The 12,481-nt window shown below is 46.2% G+C and overlaps 2 protein-coding genes across 2 annotated transcripts; one reads left to right on the top strand and one right to left on the bottom strand.

The window, feature by feature from the left end:
• Nucleotides 1-272: 272 nt before the first annotated feature.
• Nucleotides 273-2,274, top strand: LOC136932860 (large ribosomal subunit protein eL37). Its single transcript, XM_067228155.1, has 4 exons — nucleotides 273-324; nucleotides 814-949; nucleotides 1,216-1,300; nucleotides 2,160-2,274. Exons 1-4 carry the CDS (start codon nucleotides 322-324, stop codon nucleotides 2,227-2,229), a joined length of 294 nt encoding a protein of 97 aa, XP_067084256.1. The 5' UTR covers nucleotides 273-321; the 3' UTR covers nucleotides 2,230-2,274.
• Nucleotides 2,275-10,240: 7,966 nt separating this feature from the next.
• ptger4a (prostaglandin E receptor 4 (subtype EP4) a) lies at nucleotides 10,241-12,481 on the bottom strand. The gene is made up of 2 exons (XM_067227821.1): nucleotides 11,651-12,481; nucleotides 10,241-11,325 (listed from the first exon to the last, which is right to left on the bottom strand). Exons 1-2 carry the CDS (start codon nucleotides 12,428-12,430, stop codon nucleotides 10,744-10,746), a joined length of 1,362 nt encoding a protein of 453 aa, XP_067083922.1. The 5' UTR covers nucleotides 12,431-12,481; the 3' UTR covers nucleotides 10,241-10,743.

The following is a 12,481-nucleotide window of genomic DNA, read 5'->3' as shown; positions in this document are numbered from 1 at the left end:
TTAAATAATCAGAAGTGTGGTTCACAAAGACAGATATATCCTGAATTAAAAATATTTTACATGTAGATAATTATATGATTAAAAAAATCTGCTTCACTGTCTTCACTTGTCTGTGTTTATACAATACCTTTGAAAACCGAAATATGCATAAAATGCTTTTTTACATATCACACGTATTTATTTTAAGAGCTGGAACTAAGGTTTGAACGCACATTTGTTTGTATGACACATGATGGTGTAACACCCGAATAACTACGGAAGGGATTTACCGTCACACGGTGACCGGTATCCGGTCTCTATCGTGTCAGCTTCGCTGTTAAGATGGTAAGAGCGGATAGCTGTGTACCTCAAACAATCCTAATTCATCAGTTTTGCCAATCACTGTCCGCCACCCATCACTTTACTGTTGTGAACTTTTAGGTTTCGTTCTATCACAAACTCCAAGCATTTTTGGTCGATGATTTGTGTATCAAGGAAAATTTGGTTGAATCTCCGGAAACTTAAGTCATTGTAGCGATCCATGTATCTGACAGTGAACTGCAGACTTCATTCAAACACCTGTTTGTGAGCTTGCGTCGAGACCTATCAACTTAGTATATAGGGACCTTGTTGCATTTCCCCTCTAAATAGTTTTTAAATTATAGTAGCCTACTCCATATTTTCAGTAGCCTAGTGGATGGCAACAGACTCATTTAAATCCAGCTATTTGGCATCTTGGGCAGTAATAGAGACGCCCCATTTTCTACGTCCAGGTCACAATATTTAAGAACCACATGACTTATGTCAAAGTTTTAAACTACGTCTCTCCCACAGACGAAGGGAACATCGTCTTTCGGAAAACGTCGCAACAAGACGCACGCCTTGTGTCGTCGATGCGGCTCCAAGGCTTACCATCTGCAGAAGTCTGAATGTGGGAAATGCGGTTACCCCGCCAAGCGCAAGAGGAGTTGTAAGTCAAGTTAGACAGTAACAAACTTCAACATGCTTTCGTATCAGCCTCAGAGACATGCTTTATCCTTTCTGAACTCATTGTTACAACAAATACTGATGTCCAAACCTAGTTCATTTTCAAGTTTGGAGCCTACAATCGACATTTTACCGTTGCTTTAACACATCTCAGGGCTGTTTGCTGTTCTCTCCAATCCCCTTCTCTCTTTCTCCACCTCCTTCCTCCATCCCCATGGTTCTAACATGTCCACCCCCCTTCTCCGACAGATAACTGGAGTGCCAAGGCCAAGAGACGCAACACTACCGGTACTGGGCGTCTCAGACACCTGAGGGTGGTGTACCGCAGGTTCAGGTGAGTCCCACTCCCTCCTCTCTGCTCAGGGCCGGGGGCCTGGTGGGTTTGGGTCCGCTCACCTGGAATGTATCCAGGGTGCCTGTGAGGGCTGTGGTGTTGCTGCAGACTCAACTTGTAGGTTACGTCTTGGCTGTGCAAAGATGGGGCCCCTGTTTGTGTTTGTAGTCGTCTAAAAAAAAAACTAAAACAAGGATTGTATGCACCCAACACTTGCTCTTAGTCCTGTTTCTGCTTCACATTGTTACACCTGTAGCTTTTCTTAACTCCTGGAGTGTGAGGGTTAGTCAGGTTTGTGTTAAACCAGCTGACAAATTGGCCCTGACTTAGCCCCTTCTCTTATTGATGATATGTGAGTGTGCTGGGTGGTAGTGGTTAATATGTGTGCAGGGTGGTAGTGGTTAATGTGAGTGTGCTGGGTGGTAGTGGTTAATATGTGTGCTGGGTGGTAGTGGTTAATATGTGTGCTGGGTGGTAGTGGTTAATGTGAGTGTGCTGGGTGGTAGTGGTTAATGTGAGTGTGCTGGGTGGTAGTGGTTAATGTGAGTGTGCTGGGTGGTAGTGGTTAATATGTGTGCAGGGTGGTAGTGGTTAATGTGAGTGTGCTGGGTGGTAGTGGTTAATGTGAGTGTGCTGGGTGGTAGTGGTTAATGTGAGTGTGCTGGGTGGTAGTGGTTAATGTGAGTGTGCTGGGTGGTAGTGGTTAATGTTGTGATTTGACGAATTAGCTCAGCTCACCCTCAGTTTGACCTGTATTGCTACAGCTCAGAGCTTTTGAACTGTTCCTGGAGAGCTACCTGTTAATGATAATCCAATCATTTCTGACATTTGGTGTTTCTTGTCTCCTGTTGTTTTTTAGGAACGGGTTCCGTGAGGGAACTGCTCCCAAGCCCAAGAGGGCCGCCGTGGCTGCCTCCAGCTCCTCTTAGGTCCCCCTCTCCCCATCCCCGTCTGAAATAAAGAGACAGTCAACATCTCAGCCTCCTGGCCTTTTTCTTCTGACAACACTCCATGACACAAGAGCAGCCTTTCTTAATCCTATTCCTGGAGACTCCTTGCACTGCATTTTTTTTAGATGTGTTGCTGCTCCAACACACCTGATTCAAATGAATGGTCATTATTATCAGGGCTTGATGACGACCATTAATTTGAATCAGGTGTGTTGGAGCAGGTACACATCTAAAACATACAGGCCAGTGGGCCCTGAGGACCAGGGTTGATGACCATGTTTTTCCACATCTTTTTATTATTGAGGTTTCGTCATGGCCTGTAGAGGGAGACATTTCATTACACCCTGGTTATTTACCATTTGATTACAGGGAAGGCGAGATGGGGCCAGAATAATGACGGCCCTAGTTCTGTGCGTAGTCAGACATGCGAAGGTTGTTTAGCCAGTGAGAAGTTGGATTGACAGCAGTGTACACAGGCTAGTTATCATCCTTAAAGAGTTGCTTCCTGTGCATGAGCTGGCAGTCTCCAGCTTCCTCACATCTGAGAACATGAGGGATGGGAGAGGCGGAGAGGAGGTTTTTATCTACAAACACCAGACAGTTGTTTTTGGTTATTGGCTGGTTTCAGTTGACATACCCCAACAGGATTGGCATAAAGTTTTAGAGTTAAAAATGTGATTGTGTATATACATTTTCAACTAGGAAGTATTTGAAACATTCCATATGTCTGCAGATTAAACATAACAATAGAGGGGGGTGCATTTCATGGCAAGAATGAATACAACAAGCCTGTCGTGAAATGCACCCCCCTCTATTGTCTGTTCTGTATATCCCAGCATCAAATGATTCTTACTGTACACTGAGGGCACTAGTATGAGTAAGCACAGTAAGTTTCAGGCATGTAACACAGTTTCCTTGTCAGGGTTAGCAGGGGGTCCGTTAAGCCTGTCGTGAAATGCACCCCCCTCTATTGTCTGTTCTGTATATTTGTAAATATATGACCCAAATCAAAATTCTGATGCGACAGATCGCGTTCTCTCTTAAAGGCTGTCCTCCTGCTGGCTGCCTACCTTGTTTAAGAACACCCCAAACCAGATGATCAGAAGGCCTGTTCCTTTAAGGCTCTACAACATAAGGTTTTGGCTTGCTTACATTCCATTCAAAAGATCAATGAGGGCAAAAGAAACATGTTGTTGGAAGTCCATATGACCAGCTTTCAGGTCGATGTTGGTGACTGAAACATTGTGTGTGAGGGCTGAGATGCGTTGCAGTGAAATGATTTCCATGCATCACAAACTACTTATTTTCTATTCGAATCCTGGAGTTTTATTAAAACAAAGCTTGTCCTGGTCCTGACAGTGAAGACGCAGTACAAGACTGCAAATAAACATGATGGTGACTCCCACAGCCAGAAAGCAGGATGTAGAATAGGAAGTGCTGAGGCGATTGGCTGACCAAGCAGGAAGTGTGTGGAACGGAGCTGTGGTCAGTCGAGCTCTAAGGACAAGGCCCAGAGTTGGGGACAAGGACCTTGAGTAGGCCTGGTATTGTGGCAGTTGAAGAGCAGATGTTGGAGAACAATTGGTTATGTGACAGAGTTTCTGGTTGGGCAGTCTCTGTTTTTTATTATCTTAATGAGAGTGACCTTCTGTAAAAATACAGGCTAAATAATACAAATGTTCTGACAAAACTTGAATAATGCATTTGTTGGATAAGCAAGATAAGGTTAGGGTGATTGATTGATACTCTGATTATATTTCCTTTAAAGGAGTAGTGAGTTTCTTTTAACTTGATACAGTGTTCAAAGTTGGCACTTCAACATCCATGAAACTCAAAAGGTAGCCATTTTCACAGTCTCTTTTGTAAGTGAAAGGTTAAATACACATTCCAGTATCACTTTCAAACAGGTACATTTCAGAAGGGCTGGTCTTTCGCTCTAGTCCATGCTGATCTTCAGTCACTAATGGAGCAGGATGTGGTACAGGAAGTTAGTACCTCAGTGAACTTATGCTGATGCTCCAATTTTTTGTGATGTGTTTTCGTAGCTGGGAGGCCTAGCTCCAAAGACTCAGTCTTGGTCATTCACTCTGCCCTGAGCGCGCTGCGAGGAATCAACAGATCAGAGTTCATCTCTGAGGACACTGTTGGGATGTTCCGACACAAACATCTGACCGTACGGCTTCAAAGGTCAGACTTTTTAACTGATTTACTGCGGAAGGAAGTTTGCTTCTTATCTCTAAAGGGAGGACAGGCGGGGGCACACAAGAACAATCCATCATGTTCTAGAACAATCTGAAAATGGGTTGTACTGGACTAGGATGCTGTGAGTGAGATGTCCGGCTTTGACACAATGGTGTCGTTCAGCCCTCAGAAATTATTATGAGCCGTAAAAAGTTACCAGGACTCGTACACGTCTTTTTTGAGAGTTTAATGGCAAGGCTGATTTAACTCGTGTTATCTTCGGGTCATTCTGACCCATCAGTCATTGTGACCCACCGTCGTATTGCGACAACTTTACCGCATACAAAAACAAAGTGAAGCATTTTCTTTTAACCATCGGGCTGTCTCAGACCCCCCACATTGCGGTTAAAAGAAAATAATTTGTATTTGTTTTTGTATTGGGTAAAATTGGGTAAACACAATGATGGTTCGTTATGAACCTTTGGGTCATGTGACCCGAAGGCAGCACAAGGGTTAAGAGAGGAGTGAATGAGGAGTGAATGAGATGTGGATTAAAGCTGTTAACTCTGCACCTCTGTCCAGAATGATTAAAGGAAGGTTGGTCATTAAAAAAAGCAAGGTGTGTTAAAAGTTCCATGTAAAAAACAAAAACAAATCCACAACAATATAGTAGCGTGTTAAGAAGCCATCTCTATTGCCTAACCCTATACTCCTCTGTTACTGTCTTCGTGAGGCCTCGGAGAACCAGGCCTTCAGGCAGGAGATCACAGCTCCTAACCCTCGAGAGAGGATCAGGGACGGGACTCAGAGAAGATCCTCCTCTTTCCCAGAAACGCTCTCTGGCTCCAGTCTGATGGACTTCAGGTCTGCTTCCCCTCAGGTCCTGACGTGTGTGGATGACACTTCTCCCCACAAGCACACTTAGGAGGCGATATTGGATATCCCGTGTGAGCAGCCCTGCTGCTTACCTCTGCCCAACCCCTGTTAAAGCACTTACCCCACACTGACATATGCCACTAACAATTAGGACCACTGGCAGGCGCCGTGGAAACCAGTCTCCTTGGATGCGACAGAAAACTAAGAACGACATTAACTCCCAGCTCGCATTGGCGGGGGATCTTGTAAATGACAGTACTTTGTGTACATTCAGGGATATAAAGTACATTTAGTCATTTAGCAGACGCTCTTATCCAGAGCGAAAGTAGTGAGCATACTGTTATTTGCCAAGCCCCCCCCCCCCCCCCTCATTCCCGTACCATCCCCCAACCATGCTGCTTCTCGAGTGGGCACAAGGGTGATCCTCATCGCCTCAACAAGTCTGCTGTGTCTGATGTTGATGTGGAGTCCAGATTTTAGGTGACGCCATGGATTTCCCAACATAGCATACTCCGTCTCCATAACCACACACTGAGTCGACAAACTCAAGGATGGATGAGTGGATGTTGCTGTTCTCACAAATATGTGATATTAATAAACTTTCCCCCCCCCACACACTTAAAGACGTAGCACACCTTACCTTAACCCTCCCGTTATCCTCAAATTTACTAACATCTTTCGTCCTTGGGCTCAATTTGACCCCAGCTATTTTAAGGTTACATGAACTGCCATGCCAAGTGTTGCCCAAAACATATATGACGTGTATGTCAGCAGCTTGCTTATCAGTGTTGTGATGTTAGTCGTAGGAGTTTGTGTTGGCTCTATTGTAGGGTGGACCAGTGGAGGATCCAGGAGTCTTTGTTGTTGCTTTCTGCCTGCCAAGGTCATGTGACCCGTCCACTAGACCTTGTTTCTGTCTCGGCCGCTCCAGAACACTTCAGAATGTTCCCACGACTTCCATAGGCCAAAAGACCCTCTGACCTCAATCCCTCACTCAACTCACCTGATTGGACGAAAGGCTTTTTTTTTTTTTTTGCCATTATCATACCCAAAACAAATAATACATATTTTGCTGGGCAAACTCAATGACATATCCTATGATGTTGTACTGTACACACAGAACACGTTGTACTCTCCAGAGGCATGCTCACCAAATAACAAAAACACACAGCTGTAGAATGTAGAAAGCAGTTTACTGTCAATCAATGTGGCAGAGGAAGTTAGGCCCTTGTGGAATTCCGCTTTGGTCTTGTAGCACATGTTTAGGTTCACATGCGAAAAATCTGCGTTTAGATTCCCATCTTCCCGCAGTGAGGTTAATACTCTGCTTATATGGTCTGTTAGCAGGTAAAGTCTGGGTTACTGAATTGTGAGGTGCTGGTTGCTCACATAACAGATCACGACATGCCGCACGGCAATTATTTGCAAGATCTAAATTGTTCCAGACCATTATTAGCTAGGGCTCGATTTGAGGAGTTACTTGTAAGTAACCTGAGCCTTAAGCTGAACTGGATCCCGGCCTCTCTGGATAAGCTCAGAGGAAAACGTACTGATGTGTTCTGCAATAGATCATCAATCATAAAGAAGTTGTGTGTGTTGTGTGTGTGTGTGTGTGTGTGTGTGTGTATATGTGGGGCTACCCAGCAGCTACGTAACGTAACCTATAAAGAAAATAATAAAGACCGTTTTTCAGGCTTATGTAAAAGTAGCCTACTCTGTCCTCTCCAAACCCACGGAGCGAGGATCGGAGCTGGCTGGCGCCCGACAGCAGCTGGGAAGCGCTCCTCGTTTCCAGTAGGTCTGTCGCACCCCTTCTAACAGGTCTAAACGCCGCTCTGCTTCCAACCCGAATATGAGACCTAACATAGGTGGAAATCCCGGGGGGGACAGGGGGGACAGGACCCCCTCACACACAACCCCCCCATCCTGGGAAAAATATGATTTGTTCCCCCCAATAAATCACTGTAAACATTTAAATAATATTAATAATATATTTTTTAACATATTACAATGTAGGCTACATGTTACAGCAGTAATTTTGGTGTCCCCCTCAGGAATTGCTCTTGAAAAAATGTCATATAATTGTCCCCCCCAAAATTGATAGCAGACTTTCACCACTGGTTGATAATAGAATGAGCTGCAGCACGGCTCTTAAATAACAGTGCAGTTTACAAGGTAGGAAGGCATGCTGCTTTGAAGTAAGAAGTGGGGTATGCCAATTCCATTACAAGCTTACAGTTTGGCATGAGCTTCTCAGTAAACAGGTAGAGGCCATTTTGTGATTTTTATAAAGTGATAGAGAGATAGTCTGTAATGTAAATTACTCCCTAACTTTTTTTTGTGACGAACACACACATGCGTGCCCACACAGACCAGACACAGTCAACACAACCACACACACAGATGGGTCTCTCTTGTTACCATACTCTAGGCTACTCAGCATTTTTTGGTCTTGTAGATGAACATAACAAACCATGACCGTGTTTGGACTTTCTTGCGGTTAACAAATGACGCAAGTAAAGGTGTTTAACGACTCTAATGCCTGCACAATATCATTCTTGTCCAGAACAAGCATGACGGGGCAGTAAAGGTCCATTCTAATTTGTTGATACTTAGCCTATTGATGTCTCTGGTGTCTCTCAAGCTCCCGAACTGTCTCCTGACTCTTTATTTTTTAATCCGCAAAATCGGAAACAAGACAGAACATTTCCATATTTTGTTCAAATATCTGATTATCAGGTTCCATGGGTCATCTTGAATGACTAGAAGTTTCCTATTTGCTTAGGCTGGTATTACATAAAAATGAGGATCAAAGTTTTTAATTAACAGCTGATTTCATGGGAACTAGCTGTGTGTAGTGTTGTTTTTAAAACCCTTGAGTTCGGCCTGTATTCTGGGGGTCTGTGTATGTTTGTGTGGGGCTTAACAGAGTCATAAGGTTTTCTAATTCCTAGCCTGAAGGCTCCTCGACCGCCAGTCTCCCTCCAAACCCCTGGTGGAGTTGCAACGATGTAGCCCAGAACCCACCCCCTTGGAACCCACACACTCTCCCCTCACCTGCTATCAAGAAGTTTGATCTTCACAAGCTGACAACATGCCACAGGATGTCGTACCACACGAGTCTGTCCCGGATAATCCAGCGCTGCTATCATCTGGCGTGTGTACATTGGCCTCGGATCAAAGCATCCCGGATCTAAGGGATCTAATGTGACATGTTCTGAGGTGCAGGTGACGGGGATGTGGAGAAGTAGGAAGGGAGGGGAGAGGAGGGAGGGCTGAGGAGCGGGGAGGAGAGGAGAGGAGAGGAGAGGGGAGGGGAGCGGGGAGGAGAGGAGAGGGGATGGGGGGAGGGGTGGGGTGGGGTGGGGTGGGGAGGAGGTGAAGGGAAGGGAAGGGAGGAAAGTAGAGAGGAGAGGTGAGGAGAGAGGAGAAGAGGAAAGGATAAAAGAGGAGAGAATACAGATGACAGGGGACAAGAGGGGGGAAAAGAGGAGCCAGAGACAGGAAACAGTATTCAGGAAAGAGAAGATGGAGACCAGAGGACTGAGAACAGGGCATCAGCCTGATGTGAGTTATTGGGATGCCAAACAGCCTTGTTTGTTTCCTTGGTTACTGAGGACAGGAAGAGGAGCTGTCTTATTGGTCTCTTGTTATGCTGGGGTGGAGAGGAAGTTATGCACTCTGTAACAACAGGAACTCTAACCTTGACCTCTACCCTGGACCTTAACTTTTCACTTTACCTCTAAAATCTAAACAAGAAAAAAATATTCTTCTTTAAAAAAAATTCTTCTCAGTTGAGTCTTTTTTTGGCAACCCGCCTGGCTTCATGATTATTGGTGTAACGTGAAAAATGTCATATTGTGTGTATATAAATGAAATATGATATTTCTGAAATATGATATATATTCTGATATTATCAAAAAATCTGCCTCTACCTATTTCCATGTGTGCCAAGCCTTCACAGAGAACGACGAGGAACTGAATATGAAATAGATGGCTGAACATCATAAAGCAACGCTGCAAACCAATTGCTTCTCACATCCAAATTAAATCATAATTAACCCCCCCCCCCCCCTCCCGCTGTCATTATTCCAGAGGGTATTCTCACACTGTGTGTCAATATCCCTCTCTGCTGTGTGTTTGCACTAGCCACTGTGTTGCTTGTTTAAGCTCAATCACGTTGAAATGAAGCCAGAGATCATATTTATTGTTTCATGAAGGAAACGTCTTCAGACAGTTTATTTCCTGGGAAGGCTGCCTTTGGCCCGTCAGCTTGGTGTGTGTGTGTGTGTGTGTGTGTGTGTGTGTGTGTGTGTGTGTGCCTTTGTGTGGTCAGATTCAGGGTTCTTTCGCTTTTGAACCGCGAACTCATTTCTGATTAGCGATGAACCGCAGTGTGTCGGTGTCCGTCTGACGAGATAAGATGCTGTACGCTGTGGAACGCTTTGGCCCGGTCTTATCAAAGACATCTGTTTGACTTAATGAGGGGTCAGAAATCGACCTTTGACCTCCTTCAGGAACCTGGGATTCGGACACTGAATGTCCGGATTATATTCATGGTTTCTGGTTAGCTATTTTTCCTCCAGTGATAGTTACAGTATTACTGAACTGTATATTTGTTCTATTGCTGTAGTTATTCGATACCTTGGCCTTAAATGTTTAGAACAAGGTATCAACACACAGACTCATAATTTTTCATAATCTTTCTCCCTCTCTCTCTCATACACACACACAAACATACACACACTGCTTTCTGAAGCTTTGAGTTGCTTGTCAACGTTTCACTCACACAAGCTAGCAGTCCCAGCAGTGACTTCATAATACTGGACTGGAGTCATGAAAACAAAGATCTCCAAACAAGGATAGAGCAGTACTGAGAATCAGCTCATTTAATTCATTCTATGTGAATATTACTTACATGAATGATCTATGATATGCATACAAGCACATTTAACTTCAAGCACATTAAACCTGCAATCATAAACAGGATATCTTTACATGGATGCTAGAACACAATATATTTGACAACAGGCCATGTGGATGCCATACCATCACAAGGCAAGATCCAACAACAGAAGCCTTCTCATGGAGAAGAATACAAATGTAACTTTCAAAAAGTCACACACACGTAAACCTTAATGAAAACTCCAATGCTGTGAGACAACTAGTCCACTCTCACCTTCCAGGACCTTCCGTCAGAGGAACCAGTGTCCCAAACGTGTCCCAATGTTCACACTCACAACCCTGACCTGAACACAACAGGTCAGGTCACCAGTTTCATGTTGATATAATGACACAACAATGACCAAGAGGCTCTGGCCTATCAGAGTAGACCTCTTAGGAGAGTTAAGTCTGGCTCTGCTAGAGGTTCAGCCAGGTTCCATGAGGGAGAACAGTCTGACAGGCAGTCTATGGAAGACCTCCGACCCTCAGCCTTCAAATGCATTTCTCCTGGCCAGGCTCAGTGCTCAGCGAGACCTGCAGCGTCTGCTCTTTCGGACGGGGCTGAGAGGACTCCTCCGCGCGGAGCTCCTCGGCGGACAGGTGTTTCCCCTCTCCGCTGCCCTCCTCTGTGCTGCTCTGCTCGGACGAGTCCGAGCCTCGGGGGGCCTCCCCGGAGGAAGGGCGGGACCTGTAGCGGTCGTCCGGGAGACGACAGCTCCCCGCGTAGGCCTCGCGGCCCTCGGGCAGGTACAGGAGGGTCTGGGAGGTGCTGCTCGCCTCGCGCAGGTCCCGGGACACCATGGAGGGCGAGTCCCTGGAGATGACGGAGGACAGCTGGTGGGCGTCCATGCAGTCGAAGTTGCCCTGCAGCTGCTGCCTGCGGGCGCCGACCTTGCAGAACAGGCACTTGAGCTTCTCGATGACCTTGAGCAGCACGGCCTTCCTGAGGAGGATGTAGATCCAGGGGTCCAGGATGGGGTTGAAGGAGGCGAAGCGGATGGCCCTCAGGTCGGGGTTGATCTCCAGGCGGAGCTCGACGGGGGTCTTGTAGAGCTGGTTCAGGAACACCTGCACCTGCAGGAGACACATGCGGCGTGTTCAGCTGAGACGGATGGTACAGCGTTTAGAGTCAGTTGAGCTGACCTTCACTATAGCCTTTGAGTGGAGAACACAATGCGCCTTCTTGGTATAAGTTGCATCATTCGAAGGACTATCGAATGCACTTTAATGGGGGAACTCCATTACGATTGTATGCGTTGCCTCGTTAAACTAGTACACCAATAATCCCTCCAAAACATTTCACCGCATTTTTTCGTGCGTGCGTCATGGATACATCTGTGCGTAAAGGACATTTTAAGCATAAAAACTGAGGAAGGAGAGAGGGGAGAAACGAACTTACTACGAGGGGGATGGAGCATATGAGCACCACTATGGAGGTGCCGATGAGCAGGATGACCATCTGGATCTCTGCACCTGCCAAGTGCCCGAAGCTGCGGCTCCTCCTCGGGTCCGCGTTCCGCCCTTGATCGTTCCCGAACGACATCCTTCGAACGTAGCGTCGGTGCATCCGAATCAAAGCCCCGCACACCAGCACATTACAAATCACCGTGGCCAGGATGAGAAGGGAGCTGAACCCGGCGTACATGTAGGAGAAGGCGGCGTCAGAGCTCACGTTGCTCCGCCACTCTATGAAGCACCAGGTCTGGGGGTACTGCTTCTTCACCTGGCCCAGACCCATACTAGGCAGAGCGCAGAAGAACGCGTTGGATACGTAGATTCCTAGAAGCGTCAAGCCCGCTAGCCGTTGGTCCACATAGTCGTTGTAGAAATAAGCATGGTTTATGGCCAGGTATCTCTCCACGGACATGGCGCATATGATGCTGAGTCCCGCCAGAGAGAAGAAGAGCATTATGAATCCGAAATACTGACACAGGGGGTCCCCTCCGGGCCACGAGCCTTTGACATAAGTCGCGATGGTGACCGGGCTCGCGAGCAGTGTCCCCAAGAGGTCGGTAACCGCCAGTCCGCACACCAACGTGTAGAACGTGGTCTCTTTTTGTTCCTTTCGTGATTTGCACAAGACAACTATAGCAATAACATTACCGACCACTCCGAAAATAAACATGATTGAAGGTATGGTCGGGACCATGGCCCTCGTTGTCACAGTGGTGTTGCTCATCTTACCGCCCTGCAACTGAATCTAAAGCCCAAGTATGCCAGTCACAAGATT

This window comes from Osmerus mordax, chromosome 24 (genome assembly GCF_038355195.1).
Source record: "Osmerus mordax isolate fOsmMor3 chromosome 24, fOsmMor3.pri, whole genome shotgun sequence".
Lineage (NCBI taxonomy): Eukaryota > Metazoa > Chordata > Actinopteri > Osmeriformes > Osmeridae > Osmerus > Osmerus mordax.
The sequence above is the reverse complement of the archived record's forward strand: the minus strand, read 5'-3'. Positions and strand labels throughout refer to the sequence as shown.